Here is a 17,595-nt window from a genome sequence, read left to right as displayed (position 1 = left end):
ATTAAATTTTTTTTCTTTCTTTTGAGATTACAATTTTTTTTAAGAGAACTAATACTTTGTCTTAAATTCACAGTAAGATTTTAAGCTATAATTGACCATCTTGGCTCTTCTGGAGAGCAGGAGTTCAGGGCTGGGAGAGTGGACTGGTTAAGAGTTTGAGGCTCACAGTTTAAGGGAGAATTCAGGTTTTGAACAGTAAAAAAAACTGGAGGCTAGAGACTAGCCGCCTTTAACTTTTCACCTAAGCCTGGCTTGTTAGTGAGGTGTCACTTCTCTTTAAATGGCAAGATCCATGTTGACCAGCCAGACTCCTTCCAGGGTGAAGCAGTTTGCTCCTGACTACCCAATTGTGGGGCAACTGAAGAGACCATTTGTGTCAGTGGGAGTAGATCAAAGTGCTTTAGAGGCATATTGGGCAAAGCTGTTCTTCCTGAAAAGAGGTGCCTAAAACCCCAGAAGGGTTCCCTGCATTTAGAGCAGGCAAAAAACTCTAAAGCAGGGGGCTCTGAGGCAGTGTATGTGTGCAACCCAGCAGATGAATTCATTTGAATGTATGAAAAAATATTTGATGTGTTTTAATGTCTTATTAAAATAAACTTTAAATTTAGAACAATTTTAGACTTGCAGAAAAATTGTGGAGAAAGTACAGTTTCCATATACGGTATTTCCGCTTATCTTCAATTTTGCTTTCTAAGATTTCAGTTACCTGTAGTCAACTGTGGTCTGAAATTATTAAATGGAAAATTCCAGAAATAAACAATTCTTAAGTTAAATAACTTTCACTTCAGTATATTATTATAATTATTCTGTTTTATTGTTAGTTACTATTATTCTCTTAATTGCCTACTTTATAAATTAAACTTTATCATAGGTGTGTATGTATAGGGAAAAACAGTATATTTAGGGTTTGGTACTATCCAAAGTTTTGGGTATACACTAGGGGTCTTAGAAAATATTTCCTGTGGATAAGCAGGGGCCACTGTACCTTGCACCCAGTTTTCTCTATTAACATCTTAGAGTAGTAAGGTCATTATTGGTCTATTAATTGTAATGAATGTACCTATTTTTAGAACTGAAGGCCATGCTTTGTTCAGATTTCCTTCATTTTTACTTGCTATCTTTTTCTATTTGGAAATTCTGTCCAAGACACTTTATACTTGGTTGTTTTGTCTCCTTAGCTCCTATTGTTTATCTCAATCTCTCAAGCTTTCTTTGTTTCTGTATCTTTACAGTTTTAAAGAGTACTGGTCAGGTATTGTGTAAAATACCCGTCAAATGGCATTTCTCTGCTGTTTTTCTCCTGATTGGATTTATGGGTTTGGGGGAGGAGGCACGCAGAAGTAAAGAGATACCTCATTTCATTAGGTATCTATCAAGGGCAAGACTGTAAACACACCTCATCATTGTTGATGTTGAGCTTTAACATGACTGAAGTAAAGTTTGCCAGCTTTTTCTACTGCAAAGCTCCTATTCCCCTCTCCCGTTCCTTACCATACTCTTCAGAAGCAAGACCCAAAGCATAAATCCATAACAAATGGGAGTTATGCTCTGCCTGCTTGAGTGCAGAGGACCCTATGTAAATAATTGGGAATAATTCTGCATGAGAGCTTAGTCTTTTCTCTTCATTAACTTGTTCAATCACTTATTTATATCAGTTTAGACTCATGGATATTTATTTTTCTTTTTGGGTTATGATCTAATACTGCCTTATTTTGTTGCTCATTGTTCAGCTGTGATCACTGGGAGTTGTCAGTTGGCCCCGGTGTCTATTTCATATACCCTTTTGTTGTGAGGTTTTATTCTTGAGCACTTGCGAACACTGGTTTCTTTTATTGTAAATGGTATTAGAAACCAGAATCTGATTGCTAGTTTTGTTCATTGCTACTGTCTGACTCTCAGCTGATAAAGATAAGTGTGTGTGTACTAATGCATGCATATACACTTATCCATAAATATTTTTCTGTATAACCACCTGTGCTAAACATGAGTTCGTACCGACTTACACCTAATGTGTGGTCATGTAAATGGAATTGCTACACTTGCTTATTAGTTCTCAGTGGGTTTTCTTTTGTTGTTGTTGTTTTTGTCATTCATTTGGGATTTTTTATATAGACAATGGAATCTGAATAAAGGCAGTTTGTTTGTTTTTTATTTTAATCTTTGCATCTTTCATTTCCTTATTCTACTTAGAACATCCAGTATGATGTTGAATAGGAGTGGTAAAAGGGAACATCTTGCTTTGTTCCTGATCTTGGGGAAAAAGCATCCAGTGTCTCACTTTTAAGTATGAAGTTTTAGTTGTTCTTTACAAAGTGGATGTTCTTTGACAAGTCACAGAAGTTCTCCTCTATTCCTACTTGGGTAAGAGTTGTGGGGTTTTGATTTAAACAAGTGTTGAGGTTTGTCAAATACTTTTTCTGCAACAATCAGTATGATCATAGGACTTTTTCTTCTTAGCCTATTGATGTGGTATATTACATTGAGTCTTTTTTTTTAAACTTTTTTTTTAATATTTATTTTTTAGTTTTCGGCGGACACAACATCTTTGTTTGTATGTGGTGCTGAGGATCGAACCCAGGCCGCCCGCATGCCAGGCGAGTGTGCTACCACTTGTGCCACATCCCCAGCCCATTACATTGAGTCTTGAATATTAAATCAGCCATGCATAACTAGAATAAATCCTACTTAAGGTGTCTAACTCTATTTATACATTATTATATTTGAAATGCTAATATTTTTATTTCTTTTAAATTTTTTTAGTTGTTGATGGACCTTTTTTTTATTCATTTATATGTGGTACTGAGAATTGAACTCAGTGCCTCACACATGGTAGGTGAGCACTCTGCTGTTGAGCTACAAACCCAACCCCAAGATGCTATTATTTTGATCAGGGTATTTTTTATGTTCATACCACATTATTGGTCTGTAGTTTTTCTTTTTTTGTAATATCTTTTTCTGGCTTCATGTTAGGATAATGCTGGCTTCATCAAATGAGCCATTAAAAGTGATCCCTCTGCTTCTATTTTATGGAAAATTTGTGGAGAATTGGTACCATTTCTTCCTTAAATATTTAGTAGAATTCACCAATGAAGTCATCTAGGTCTTTTCATTTGGGGGAGTTACTAGTTATTGACTCTTTGAGAGGTATACCTCTATTCATATGATCTATTTCTCCTTATGTGAGTTTTGGTAGTTTGTATCTTTCAAAACATGTATCCATATCATCTAAATTATCAAATTAAGCATATGGGAATGCCTGAAGGATTCCTATAATGTCCATGGAATCAGTTGTGATGTCTCCATTTTTTCTATTAGTAATTTATGTTTTCTCTTTTTTTCTTGTTAAATATGGTAGAGTTTCATCAGTTTTCTTGCTCCTTCCAAAAAATAGTTGTTTTCATTAACTTTTTTTTTTTATTTCACTGATTTCTGCTCTAGTTTTTAATTTATTTTCTTCTTCTCACTTTAGGCTTAAATTTCTCCTTTTCTTGGGTTGAATGTTATTGATTTTATATCCTACTTTCTTATATAGGCATTAAATGCCATAAATTTCCCTCCAAGCATTGCTTTTGCTTCATCCCACAAATTATGATGCTATATTTAGTTGTCATTTAGTTCTTTTTTTAATTAAAAAATAGATGTTTTTAGTTGTAGACGGACACAGTACATTTACTTATTTATTTCTATGTGATACTTAGGATCAAACCCAGTGCCTCTCATGTGCCAGTCAAGCACTCTACCAATGAGCCACAACCCCAGCCCCTAATTGTCATTGTCATTTAGTTCTAAAAATCTTCTTTTGAAATTTCTTCTTTGACCTATGTGTTATTTAGAAATGTGTTGTTTCATTTCCAAATAATTTCAGCTGTCTTTTTGTTATTTATGTTGTTTCATTCCACTATGGTCTGAGAACATAGTTTGTATGATTTTTGTTCTTTTACATCTTTTAAGGTGTATTTGATGACCCACAGTGTGATCTGCCTAAATGACTTGTTACAGAGAAATTTGAGAAGACTGCTATCCCTCCATTTTGGGGTAGAATATTCTATTAAAGTCAATTCAATCAAGTTGATTGATCATGTCGTTCAGGCCAACTGTATCCTTACTGATTTTCTGCCCACTTGGCCTTTAATTATTAAAAAAGAGTTGGTGAACTCTCCAACTATAATATTGGATTTGTCTATTTCTCCTTTAGTTCTATCACTTTTTATCTCATGTACTTTGATACCCTGTTGTTGGGTGCACACACAAATAGAATTATGTCTTTTTGGAAAATTGTGTGTGTGTGTCTGTCTGTCTGTCTGTCTGTCTATATTACTAGAGCTCAATCACTGAACTACATCCCCAGCCTTTTTAAAAATTTTTTATTTCAAGTCAAGATTGCACCAAGTTGCTGAGACTGGCCTCTACCTCAGCCTCCTGAGTCTCTGGAATTATAGGCATGTGCCACCCCCTCCACCACAATGTTTTTATCATTACATAAGGCCCTCTTTCTCTCTGATAATTTTCCATTTTGGAGTCTGCTTTGACTGAAATTAACATACAATAAGAAAAATGAAAGGTTTTATTTTTATACCTTCTCCTACATGCTTTCTTCTTTTATTGGGTTCAAGTTTTTTATATCACTTTTTTGTCTCCTTGATGAATTTCTTTTATTGTTTCTTGCAAGGCAAGTCTGCTGGCAATGAATTCTCTCAACTTTTGTTTGTCTAAATAACAATATTAAGCTGCAGAATAACAATATTAATAATATCCCCACAAATCATTTCCTGAAAACAGATTTTTTTCATATGCTCTTTCTTCTCCTATGTGAAATAGTTTTAAATACTTGTGCATTGCCTGAACATTACAGGTAATACATTACATACTATATATTTTCTCTTTTAACCACCACTTAGGTCCCAACCCGCTACCTGCACCCTGGCATTGGGAATGGAACCCAGGCCCTTGCACATTCTAGGCAAGTGCTGTGTCATTGAGTTCCACCTCAGCTCTTTCTTTCTTGCTTTTTTTCTTGCTTGCTTTCTTTCAACTGTATCAAGATAAAGAATTTTATTTACCAGACTTTTCCCATTAAGATTTCAAAGAGTCAGGATGGGAAGGGTAAGGTGGTTGAGTGACAGAGAACTTCTCCCAGAGATCCAAAAAGGGAGGAGCACAAAGCATGAAGTGATTTCTCCAACCTTCCTAGAGTAGCGCAGACTTTCACAATTGCCAGCAGCCATTGCTGATGGAAGTAAGGTCAATGACCAAGTAAGTGTTCAGAAAAGGCTGGGAAGGAGCCAGGCTGAAAGATAAAAAAAAACAAAAACTGGAGACTCCTTTTCACATTGGAAAGGAAAAAGAAAGTTGTGTTCATTGATTCTTTTAGTTTTTTTTTTAAAGATTTATATCTGTTTACAATTTTATCTTCCTTAATATTTAGAGAGAAAAGGAATTCCAACGTTTGATTAATTTTCCTTGGAGTCATTTAAAAAATTGTTTGTGACTATGTGATCTTGTATGACAAAGCATCATGTAGTGGGGCTTAATAGAATTGCATTTTGGAGGGTGATGAATCAGGATTATAGCATATATATGTTGAACCCAGTGTTTCCTGGGCTGAGTTTTTTCTTGTGACCTCCTGGCTCTGGACATGGAATCTTGAGCTGCTGGTTCATCTGATTGGCGCCACTCTGGTTCTCAAAGTTCTAAGTAACATTTCAGATTCTGCATATATTTCCACATTAAGTCTCTTCAGTTCTCTGGCCTTCTTCAACTCCTGGCCAATCATGTGAAATATCATGACTTAAAATCGAGGTGATGCAATGCCAAGGTGAGGGAGTAGTGTTCATTTCCTGGTGCTCAAGAGCCAGTCTAGCTTGCAAGGGATCTTCAGCTCCTTACCGCAGAGCAACCTGGGACTCCAGAGCAAACTGAGAGCAAAGTCCAGAGCTGCATGGCAGAAATGGCAGTTCGGGAGAAGCCCGTTCTCCTCAGCTCTTTCTTTAAAATTATATTTTTGAGAATGGGTCTCGATAAGTTTTAACAAGTGTTAAAACCAAATTTACAATCCTCTTGCCTCGGCCTCCAAGCAATCACAATAGCTGGCTAAGCATCATTTAGTTTTAATTCTGTAAATAGCTGTATTATATTAAGTGCTCTCCCTACCCATGTTGATGTTTTTCAAGTTCTTCTTATTGTCTGTAGCTTATCTCTAGTATATTCCTTAGGAAGAACTAATGAGACCAATATTCCCTGAATTCATACATATTGAGATTGTTTGCCCATACTCTTTATACTTGAAAGAAAGTTATACTATAAATAAATTCTTGGTTCACATTTCCCTTCTTTGATGATCCTAAATATATTGTTTCACTTTTTTCTGACATAAAGAATTGTTACTGAGGGCTGGGGCTATAGCTCAGTTGGTAGAGTGCTTGCCTTGCATGCACAAGGCCCTGGGTTTAATCCCCAGCACCACACACACACAAAAAAAAATTTGTACTGAAAAGTCTGATAATAGAAGATTTTCCCCTTTAAGTCACTTATTTTTTCCTACATGCCCAAAGAATTTCCCCCCCTCTTCTTTGAAGTCCCGTAATGTGCTAGAATATACCTTCATGTCATTCTCTGTTGATATTCTTAGTATTCCAATTGTTATTTCAAATATGCAGTATCAAATATATTCTTTTATTTAGAGGAAGATTTTTGAATTATAGTTTCAGTATTCACCTTTGCTTTGCTTTCCTTCTTTGTAATTCATGAGTTAAATATGCAACTCAATTTGAACACTGCAGTTTTTTTAGTTATTTTATAATTTTACATTTTTATGCTAATTACATTAGCGTAAGTTCTTATTTGCTTTATCTTATTGTATACATGTCACATGTCAGTTTTGAAATAAGGATATTATTATTTGTTCTTATTTCTTATGGTTTTGGATTTGTTCTTAGGCAATATTCCCAAAGGGATAGTCAAAAAGCTATATTTTAAGTCACCTGAAATAACTCATTTTTTGTCCCTGACTTGATGTACAGTTAGCTTCCTTTGCTTCAGTTTGTTTTCAGCTTTTACAGATTGCTTTTTATGATTCCTCTTTAATTTTAGCTTTTAATTATATAAAACCTTACATGCTTTTTGTCAAAATTATTTTTTTTAAAGAGAGAGAGAGAATTTTGAATATTTATTTATTTTTTTAGTTTTTCGGCAGACACAACATCTTTGTTTGTTTGTACGTGGTGCTGAGGATTGAACCCGGGCCACACGCATGCCAGGCAAGCGCGCTACCGCTTGAGCCACATCCCAAGCCCTAAAATTATTTTCTTTTTAATATTTATTTTTTAATTATAGGTGAACACAATATCTTTATTTCTATGTGGTGCTGAGGATCGAACCCAGTGCCTCACACATGCTAGACAAGCACTCTACCTCTGAGCCACAACCCCAGCTCTCAAACCTATTTTCAAATGGTTATGTTCAAAGTTTTATTTATCCCAATTCCTTGCACCTATTCCCTCTCTCCAAATATAGGTAATTGTTTAAAAAATTATTGGTAGTGGTTTATCCTTCCACTGCATTCAGAGTTTTAATGCGATAGGAGGAGGGCTGTAATGTGCTGTAAGCAAGACTTTCCATCCCTGAGTGCCAGGAGCACTTGGGATATATTGGTTGTTGGGAAAAGAGAGGAGGCAGAGAGGGTGTCACAGGAATAGCAAGGATTCTCAAAGCTGTGAAGAAAAGTGTTAAAACCAAAACACTGTATCTATAATTATTTTTAAAAGTAAACAAAACCAATTCTCGCCCACTGGCAAAAAAAAACCAAAAAACAAAAAACAAAAAAAAAACTTGAAGTCTTCATACAAACCAAGAGCGCCCTCTGTTGACCTCGGTTGTGCTAAACACTAACCTATTACCTGAACTTAAAACTGCTGGAGCCACTGGTGCTTTATTGGATGGACTTGAATAAAGACTTGCCCCCTCCAATGGACTGGGAGGCTGGTGAGGCTTACACCAAGTCTACTCTCTGCTTCCCCAGCATTTGAGTCCATGGAAGTAGGGACATACACTAACTTTAAATATCTATGTTACCATTATCTTGGAGAGAAAGAACTTTATTTTCCTTCTGGCATTCCTTCTTGTTTAGGAAGAGCAAGAGCTGTGCTTTCTGTTGTCACTTTGTTAAAGCAGAAATGACACAGCCTTCTCAAGGTACATCCTTACTCAAATAGTATGACAGTTTGAGGAGCACTATAGGATAATGAAAAGGAGGCATACAGCTGGCTTTTAGCACTTACTATCTGTGTATCCTTGGACAAGTTTCTTAACCTCTCAGAGCCTCGGTTTTCTTATCTGAAAAATAACAAGATGGTATCCAATTCACAGGGCTCTTTTTTGGAGACTTAAATGAGAGATGGGTATAAAGCTCCCGATACAGGGTGCCAATCAACACTAAATGCCAGGACTCAACAAATAATAGCTACTACTATTAGTTTTACCTGGTCGTTTCTCTTTTGTTTCACAGGAAATTTGTGAGAATCCCAGATTTATCATTGGTGGAGCCAATAGGACTGACATCTGTCAAGGAGATCTAGGTAGGCCCTCCAGCCATATCTTGCCAGATGATCCAGAGGTTACTAAAAGGTGTGGTCCCATTCTAGGGACAAAAATGTGTTTTTGCTTTTAATGCATTTTTGGAAGAATTTTATTGCAATTAATTTTTGCTCATTGACTCATGGTGATTATTGTGTATCCTGCCCCATTTCTCATTAGTGCTTTGCCTTGTGTCACAGGAGGTGTGCTGCATGCTACAGCTTCCCTTTTTAGAATCGCAAAGACATCAACACACCTTATTCAGCAAGAACCAGAGCTCTGCTTCTAACTGCACCCCCTTCTTTAGAAAATAACTCTGTGGCTATCTGTGTACCAAGCATGCCTCTGGAGCATGAAGAATTCTTACACACACACCCCAAAAACTGTATTACCAAAAATAGTGCTTGTAACTGGAACTCTTGTTTAAGTTGCCCCAGAACAGTTCCATATTAAAGGAGTCTTTTAACAAAAATGACATTTGTAATACGAAGGAATATTCAGTTTTCTCTTTGCTAGCTTGGCTGTTCCATCAGACCCTCCTCTCTCAGCCTTTTGTTCAGGAAGTATTACCTTTGACATGTACTACAGACAAGCTCTGTTAAGTAAGATTAGAGAGGACATCAACAGGCACAATTTAAAACTTGAGAGAAAAGGGCATCCGAGACCAAATGAAAATAATTTGGCTCCTGAGGGAAAAGCTGAGGAGGAATGAGATGTCCGCTCTCCTGCACCTGATTCGCTGCCTGCAGAGCACCCAGCAGGCCAAGGATCTCAGCCCTTCAAGACACCTATGCCCTGTTTCCAAGGACACAGTGGCTGCTCCAGGGGGAAGGGAGAATAAAAGTGGCTGTGGGCAACTCTCAGCCTCCCCTGTACTCTCAGTGTTGCAGTTAACTTATCCTGTCCTCCTTAGAAGGCAGTTTTAGGACTGTCAGAACAACAGGTATGTCACCTGGGTGTCCGTGCGCGCGCGCGCACACACACACACACACACACACACACACACACACAGGGTCATCTCACTACCTATAGTACCTTGCCAGAAAGGAGATTTGGAGAATAAGAAAATGTCACCAACTCATTTCACTGCCAGCAATGTCTTAGTGTGCCTGTATACTGACTCCAGGGCAGCTGCCTAGCTGGCCTTTCTTATGATACAAATCTGCTGAGCTGATGGTTTACTGGTGCCGCAGTCTGGCTGGGCAAAGTAAATGGGGGGGGGGGGGGCAGGGGTGACAAGCAACTTGTGAAGGTTGATACACCAGGAGCCACTTTATTATGGGACAGAGAAGTATATATACCCAACTAATTACACATAGCTTAACTTAATTAACATAAACTAGATACAGCAGTCGACCAATAAGGAATCCTCATCATCTTAATGATTACACACAGCTTAACTTAATTGACATAATCTAGACACAGCATTCAGTCATTAAGGAATCTCTATCATCTTAATGGCTCACTGGCGTTACTTCTCAAACCACTCCTCTTGGCAAAGTGCCAGGCGCCATCTTGACTTGTCTGTGGCTCTCAACATACTGGCACTTAGTCTTCACTGAGGTCAGAAAAGGAAAATGGGCTCTGATGTAAAGGTACAGAGCAGGGAAATTTTCCTACCAAGAAAAACAACCCAGCCAGGTGCAGTGGTGCACATCTATAATCCCAGCAGCCAGGAGGCTGAGACAGGAGACTCACAAGTTCAAAGCCAGCCTCAGCAACTTTGTGAGGCCCTATGCAACTTACAAGACCCTGTCTCAAAACGAAACATAAAAAGGGCTGGGTATTTGGCTCAGTTGTTAAGAGTGCCCCTGGGTTCAATCCCTGGTACCAAAAAAACCCAAACCCAAACAAAAACCAATCTAGTTATGATCATCTATTGTTCTGCCTCTATTGAGGTCCAAAATAGAAGTGAGTTCGTTTTTCAAAAGGAGGAATTGCTTACAGCCTTTAGAAAAACACCCAAAGTAAGTTGCTCTGTTGAGTTCTTGTCAAATGCTCCTTGCCTGATTTGACATTTCCATAAGGTCTAATCTGGAAGCAGGAAAGGAGGCCCCATGTGACTCTCCATTCTTCAGCAAAACAGAGCAGCTGGCTGGGATAGGGTCTTCTTTTCCCTGGAGGGACAGATAGGTCCCACATGAAACCTGTGTCATGTTTTTGCCTGCAGGGGACTGCTGGTTTCTTGCAGCCATTGCCTGCCTGACCCTAAATGAGCGGCTTCTTTTCCGAGTTATACCCCACGATCAAAGTTTCACGGAAAACTACGCGGGAATCTTCCACTTCCAGGTGAGGTTATGAGAGTATGGTAAGAGGCCCAGCTGTAGCCCCCACCACTTCCAGCTTCATAAAAGGTTCTTTCCACCCACCCAGCCATAGCAGTGGGCAGCGACCCCTAAATGCTTCAAGCCTGTGAGAAAGCAGGTGTTTATCTCTGACCCCTGGGCCCCACATACCTTCCACTGCACCCCAGAATGCCAGGAAGACATTGCTGTTAACGGGTCTATTTTTGCTCTTCAGCTGGCTGGCTAACATGGTATTGCCAGCAGGCCTTCTCAAGTAGGCCCGTGAGACATTAGCTCTGGGAAGCCATAAGCTCCTTTGGGCTCTGTCAGAATTCCTGGTTCATGAACTACAGCTCTTTTTACTTTCTGCCCTTTAAATGTTTCACTTGCCCCTTCCAGAGCCTGGAAGAAAGTTGTAGTTAATCTGGGGATCATGATTCTGGTTTGGTCCAGAACTAAGTCTCTTAATTCTAGAACCATTCAGCCATTGGAAATATTCTGAGTCCAAATCATCTTAGTAACAAGAGCCAAATCCTGGTGTTGAACCAGAACTAAAGTGAATTCTGCATGTGGGGATCTGGTACTTTCTGGAGTTATGAGGAGTCTGTCTCCAGTTCTGACGGCTCCTCAGTATCCTGATATCAGTTGATATGCCTGCTGTCTTGTACCTCAGCACTGAAGGCCTCAGATAGGGTCTGTCTGCAGGTTCTGCATCCTGCTGGCTTCTGAATGGGAATGGAAACCAGGCCCTGAATTATGTCTTCCCTGTGCCATCAAACTACCAGTTTCCCTCTGACATTTAAAGGGTCTCATATCTAAAGGGCCATAAACACAAAGACCAGACAGATTTTTGTCTTCTTTTCAATGAGGAAGAAAGTACCATTGGAAGGGAGATTAAACTACACATTTGGCCTTTTTCAGTTTAAATTCATTTATTCAAAAAAGTATATCCAGAAATGAAATGATCGAACAATATTTCTACTATAGCCAGAGTCTATTTTCAGTCACTTTCACTTTCCTTTTCCATTTTAATTCTTCTTCAGTTTGTTATCAAGAAATAAATAAATCAGCCAGGCATGGTGGTGTACTCCTGTCATCTCAGCAACTCCAAAGCTAAGGCAGGAAGATTGCAAATTTGAGATCAACTCAGTCAATTTAGCGAGCACTGTCTCAAACTCGAGACAAAAAATAAAAAGGGCTGGGGATATAGCTTAATGACACTGGATTCAATCCTCAATACCACCAAAAGCACGGTGGGGTGTGTGCTGGGAATGCATAAATCAGTATCAGTACAACGCCTTCCCTGATCACAGGAGTTCTCAATCTTGGCTACATATTGAGAATCATCTGGGACACCTAAAAATACAGCATATTCAGCTGTAGCTCCAGACCTCTTAGGCTGGGGAATGAAAATCTCAAATCCTAACATGACATTGAGTACCTACTGTACCCAGTATTGGGCTGTACTCTGTGGAAGAGATTAAGTGGTCTATAACTCACTTCCTGCTCTCAAGAAAGTCACAGTACAACTAGAAATAGATATACACACCACAAACTCAGAATGGGATGAACAAGCATATGTCCTAATGGTAATCTGAGTATATGACCCTGTGCTTCATGCTTCTGTGCAGTTCTGGCGCTATGGAGACTGGGTGGATGTGGTTGTTGATGACTGTCTGCCAACGTACAACAATCAACTGGTTTTCACCAAATCCAACCACCGCAATGAGTTCTGGAGTGCTCTGCTGGAGAAGGCATATGCTAAGTAAGGCAATACTATAGAATGTAAGACAGATGAGAGGCAAGGGAGCCCAGGTGTCACAGCAGGATGCATGTGTTTATGTTCATATGTATTGTGGGAATTCAGCTGTGACCCAAAGTCAGAGAAGATTGGGTCCAGGCAGTCACATCTCCAAGAATACTAAGTTTAAGAGAAGAGAGAGTGGGCTGGGGATATAGCCCAGTTGGTAGAGTGCTTGCCTCATATACACAAGGCCCTGGGTTTGATCTCCAGCATCACCAAAAAAAAAAAAAAAAAANGGGAGCTTCCAGCTCCTAGATAGTGATGTTTCTCCATCCCCTGAGCAGCAGATTCACAATTCCAATGACAAGACCAGTGCTTCTGACCCATCTCTACCACCAAATGAAGATTTGTGCAAGAAACCTTTAGCTTTAGCTTTCCATAGGGAACTCTTTTAATTCTAACTTCCTGATGGTGTTGAAAGTCATTGGTCAGAGCATTGTATCTCTAGAGCTCAGACCCTACAATTTTACTTGTCTCCATCTCATGAACTCATAGATGGGCTTGTAGCATATTCATAATAACACCATACTGTCTCTCAACTTAGAAGCTCCACTCCAACTGCTATTGGCTTTAACTCAGCCCTACCTCAAGATTCAGCATATAGAATAGCTGGGTTCCACTGCCAGTGCTTCTAGCTCTTTGTGTCCTCTTGAGTTCAGCTTTGTTGTGAAGAAAGACAGTCATATTGTTTCATTAGTTCATAGAACTATTGGGAAATGAGAGAATATTACAGGATTTTAAGAGTAAAGTTCTGGGGGCAAAGGGACCTGGTCATGTTTCTTGGAACTCTGTGACTCCAGGTTGGTCTTTGTCCTTTCTTCAAGGCTGCATGGTTCTTATGAAGCCCTGAAAGGTGGGAACACCACAGAAGCCATGGAGGACTTCACAGGAGGGGTGACAGAGTTTTTTGAGATCAAGGATGCTCCCAGAGACATGTACAAGATTATGAGGAAAGCCATTGAGAGAGGTTCCCTCATGGGCTGCTCCATTGATGTAAGTCTGTGGTGTGGGTTGCAAGGCAGGGAAGCTTTTCACTCAGTTAATGGCAATATCAAGTTTCCATCTGAGACATAATGAAAGTTTTCAGAATCAGAAGCAGATTCTTGACTTTGAAAATGAGGAATTTTTAAAGAGTGTTATTCCTGAAAAATTTCAATAAAGAAATTGGGCAAGAACATTTTAAACCCTGAAATTTAGGTGGAAATAGGTCTAGAGGCCTATGTCGTGGAGGCCTCTCTTGTCTGAATTGCTCAGTGCAAGCTTGCCCCATAAGTTGGCCTCATCCTTGACTATGGGCCTGGGCCCACCAGTCATTTCCTTAAGAAAGCCTCCTAGTCATTTGGCCTTGACCACAATGCCTGCTTGCAACATGGGCTTTGTGTTTTTATCTGCAAGATCAGCCTCTCAGTGCAAGAAGGTGGTATGAATGGATAGATATAGGAACCAACGGTAAGGAGATGGCAGATCATGCCCAGGGCTCCTGAGTTTCAGGAGACACACCTTCCCTGAGGGCTATTCAATGTAGTCTTGGTAGTTTCCCTTTCAGAGGAAGGGGCCCAAATTAATTCCTGCTCCCTTCTTGCCTAACACTCCCAATGGATAGAAAGGCTTAGAAGGCAAGTTGGCTAAATTAGATGAACATTTGCTTTCTGTATCACTTTTCTCCATCTTTTCTCTATTCATGCTCTGTTGATCTCTCCTCTTTTCCTTTGTCTGTCCCCTCCTTTATTTCTATATCCTTCCCTTTCCACCCTCCTTTGTTTGTTCTCTCCCCTCTCCTGGGTTGTCCCCCACACTCTTGGCGGGCCTCAGGATGGCACAAACATGACCTATGGAACCTCTCCTTCTGGTCTGAACATGGGGGAGTTGATTGCACGGATGGTGAGGAATATGGATAATTCGCTGCTCAGGGACTCAGACCTCGACCCCAGAGGCTCAGATGACAGACCTACACGGGTGTGTATGACTCCCACTGTCAAAATAGACCAACCCGCAAGCTGCATGACCCTCCCCTGCTGCTGTCAGACTCTCCTTTGCAACCACTGCAAATGAAGCAAATTTTCTCCCCTTTGTTTAATAATCTAGTGAAGAAATCAAAGTCTCCCTCCTCATAGGCCTTACATTCTAATACTTTCAGAAGTTCTACATGTTCGTGGAAGAAGACTGAGTCATACAGAAAAGTATAGAGGAAAATTCAACCTATATTTTCCCCATTTAAAAATAATCATTCTTAACATTTGATAAATGTCCTTCTGGGATTCTTCTATGCATATAATCTACATTTTTGTTTTAAAAATCTTGTCATATTTTTATACTTCTTTGTAGCCTGCTTTTTTCATTAGTTTTTATATTCTTAATATGACAATAAGTATTCTCCTATAACTTTTTTACTCAAGCACAATATCCCAATATGCAGCTATTATATTTACTAAGCCCAATATGGGTCCAGGAATCTCCCCTTGAATCTGCTGTGCTTCCAAGCCTGCTGACACCTAGGCAGTCTATCTAGCATTCATTGGGCCTTGGCAGTCCGACCTTTCTGCCAAGGTTCTTTGTGGCTGCAACTCAAATATTTCTGCACATGGAACAGCTAACCCTGCACTCTTAAGCACATTCATTTCTGAACAGGGAAATCTCCTAAGAAATCTATCCCTGGATGCCGTGACTCTTGATTTCTTGAATATCATCTTCTAGGTGGGTGTGAAGGAGATGAGGGGATGTAGAGAAAAGTTTAGACCCATATGTTTCATTGAGCCCCTTTTCTAGGAATAGTCAATCCTGGATGGGCTCAGGGGAAGGAGGAACCCCAAATCCAGGACAACCCCAGATTTCCACCTTCTTCCTTTGAAGAATCCTAAGGGGGCCATAAAGGAGGAACAGAAATGCTGTCACCCACCTTGCATCCCAATGTCTACCTTGTTATTTGGTGGTCCAGGCAGAACCTTCTCAGAGTGACCAGCTGCTCTGGGGCTGTCTTTTTGATGCTCTTAAAGGGCAAGTGGGGCCCCTGCTCCTGGTCATGAGGCATACTTTCAGGGAGTAAAGTAGTTCTTGTCCTCACAGAAACCAGAAAATGGACTTATATGAACTTACTCTCCAGGCAGCAGAACTTCTGCTCCCCTAACTCCTAACAGGCTGCCTGGTTATTGCTCCACAGACAATTGTTCCTGTTCAGTATGAGACAAGAATGGCCTGCGGGCTGGTCAAGGGTCATGCCTATTCCGTCACTGGGCTGGAGGAGGTGAGACAGCTGGGGCTCCATGGGGTATGGGGACCTACTTGAATTAAAGTTGGAATTAGCTTTCTGTGCCCCTTCCCTATTCACAGAGCTTGCCCCAAATCAGGGAATTCCACTCAAGGTACAAGCAAAGCACCTGGGAGTGGGGAGGCTTTTGAGAACTGGTAGAGGGGGACCTTACCTCAGATGGTGCTCAGTTTATCTTTTCTTTTAATGTTAAAGATGATAATTTTCCCAAAATTTCCAAGGAACAAATAGAACTAATGCTTTGGTTCTACAAAGGTAGTCTTCTGTGGTGTTTTTTGTTCTCTCATGTTCAAACAGTTAGAATGTTTTGTTCCTTCTGGGAATTCTGGATTTTCCTGGTATGTCACAGATAGAAACCTTGTCAGGCCCATTGCACACAGATGGACAGATTGTGCTCAGACAGAGGGATGGATAGAGAGGGGCTCTTGTCTGTTTCAGCCCATGGGAGCCACCTGGAGGACAGGCACCTTTTTCTAAATGGTCCAACTGGAGGGGGCATTTGTCTGTAGTTTCTCAGGCAGTAGGTGGCTTTTTTAAAAGTCACACGGATACCTAATGTGTATAAGCTAGTGCAGAACCCTAATGTTTGTTCCTCCTCTGAAGCTCATAATGGACTAGGATGTTCTCTAGGAAAGTCACTTCTTAGAAGATGGTAAGACAACAGTCAGGCCCTAACTCCTTCTGACTCAGTCCTAAGGTTTTGACCCCTCACCCTAACATTTCACAGGCAGGACAGTCCCAGAACAGATATCTCTCCATCCCTATCCCAGCCCTCAGGGCAGGACAGATGCTCCCCTTTCTAGATAGGCTCCACAGCATGAGAACTTTTTCACTTTGCTCAAGGCCCTGTTCAAAGGTGAGAAAGTGAAGCTGGTGCGGCTGCGGAACCCCTGGGGCCAGGTAGAGTGGAATGGCTCTTGGAGTGATGGGTAAGTGAGGGGACCCATGAAAGATGGCAACAGGGTCTGGGAAAGGCTGGACTGGGAACTGAGCCATGAGAGTATTATGATTGCTGGGTGTAATATCACCCTCAAAACCAATGACCATCATTCAGAGAAGAAGGTGCAGATGTGGGCTTCAGGGAAGGACTGGGAGTAAAGCAGGGATGCCAGGGACACAGAGAAGTTGCTGATGGTCAGTAGACTGGAAAGGAAGGCTTCCAGAAAGCTTGGGCCAGGCCCAGGCAGGAACGGAGTCTTAAGTCAGGGGTATGGACTAGATAAGTGATTTCCCTTCTTGTCTCTTTGTCCTATTTGTAAAATGGAAACAATAAACATTCATGGATGTTATAAGAAGTAAATGTGACAGTTTCTGGAACATGCTTACCTAGTGCTGAAACTTTTTCCCCCCTCCCTTTCTGTCACCCTACAAAGGTACACAATCCCCTCTGAAAGAATTTTACTGTTTATCACTTAAAGGAATAAACTAGGGGAATCAAAAATAGAAAATATGGAAAAGTTATTATGTGAAGGATACAAAACATTTACAACACCTCTACAGTCCCACTCAGTCACTGGTTCAGGGTTGTCTCTGCTGAATGGCAGGTGGCCTCTTGAGTTCTCTTTTTATTCCTAGGAGGTGATAGCAGGACTCAGTAGCTAAGAACCAAACCCAGGTCCTGTGGGGCCCTGTGCTTATGAACCTAACACCTTTTATCCCATTGCACTGCA

General features: G+C 40.3%; 1 protein-coding gene across 10 annotated transcripts in view; it reads left to right on the top strand.

Annotated features, from left to right (window-relative positions):
* Positions 1-17,595, top strand: part of Capn3 (calpain 3) — a 46,364-nt gene that overhangs the window by 13,399 nt on the left and 15,370 nt on the right. For 6 of the 10 annotated variants that reach the window (XM_048793144.1, XM_048793141.1, XM_015480769.2 and 3 more), the window contains exons 2-8: positions 8,504-8,573; positions 10,742-10,860; positions 12,488-12,621; positions 13,485-13,653; positions 14,473-14,616; positions 15,818-15,901; positions 16,769-16,854. In XM_048793144.1, the coding sequence (XP_048649101.1) occupies positions 8,504-8,573; positions 10,742-10,860; positions 12,488-12,621; positions 13,485-13,653; positions 14,473-14,616; positions 15,818-15,901; positions 16,769-16,854 (806 nt within the window). The remainder of the gene's footprint in view (positions 1-8,503; positions 8,574-10,741; positions 10,861-12,487; positions 12,622-13,484; positions 13,654-14,472; positions 14,617-15,817; positions 15,902-16,768; positions 16,855-17,595) is intronic. The other 4 variants (XM_048793146.1, XM_048793145.1, XM_048793147.1 and 1 more) reach the window with 1 other exon arrangement.

This window comes from Marmota marmota, unplaced genomic scaffold (assembly GCF_001458135.2).
Source record: "Marmota marmota marmota unplaced genomic scaffold, marMar, whole genome shotgun sequence".
NCBI lineage: Eukaryota > Metazoa > Chordata > Mammalia > Rodentia > Sciuridae > Marmota > Marmota marmota.
This window is presented reverse-complemented; position numbering and strand designations above follow the sequence as displayed.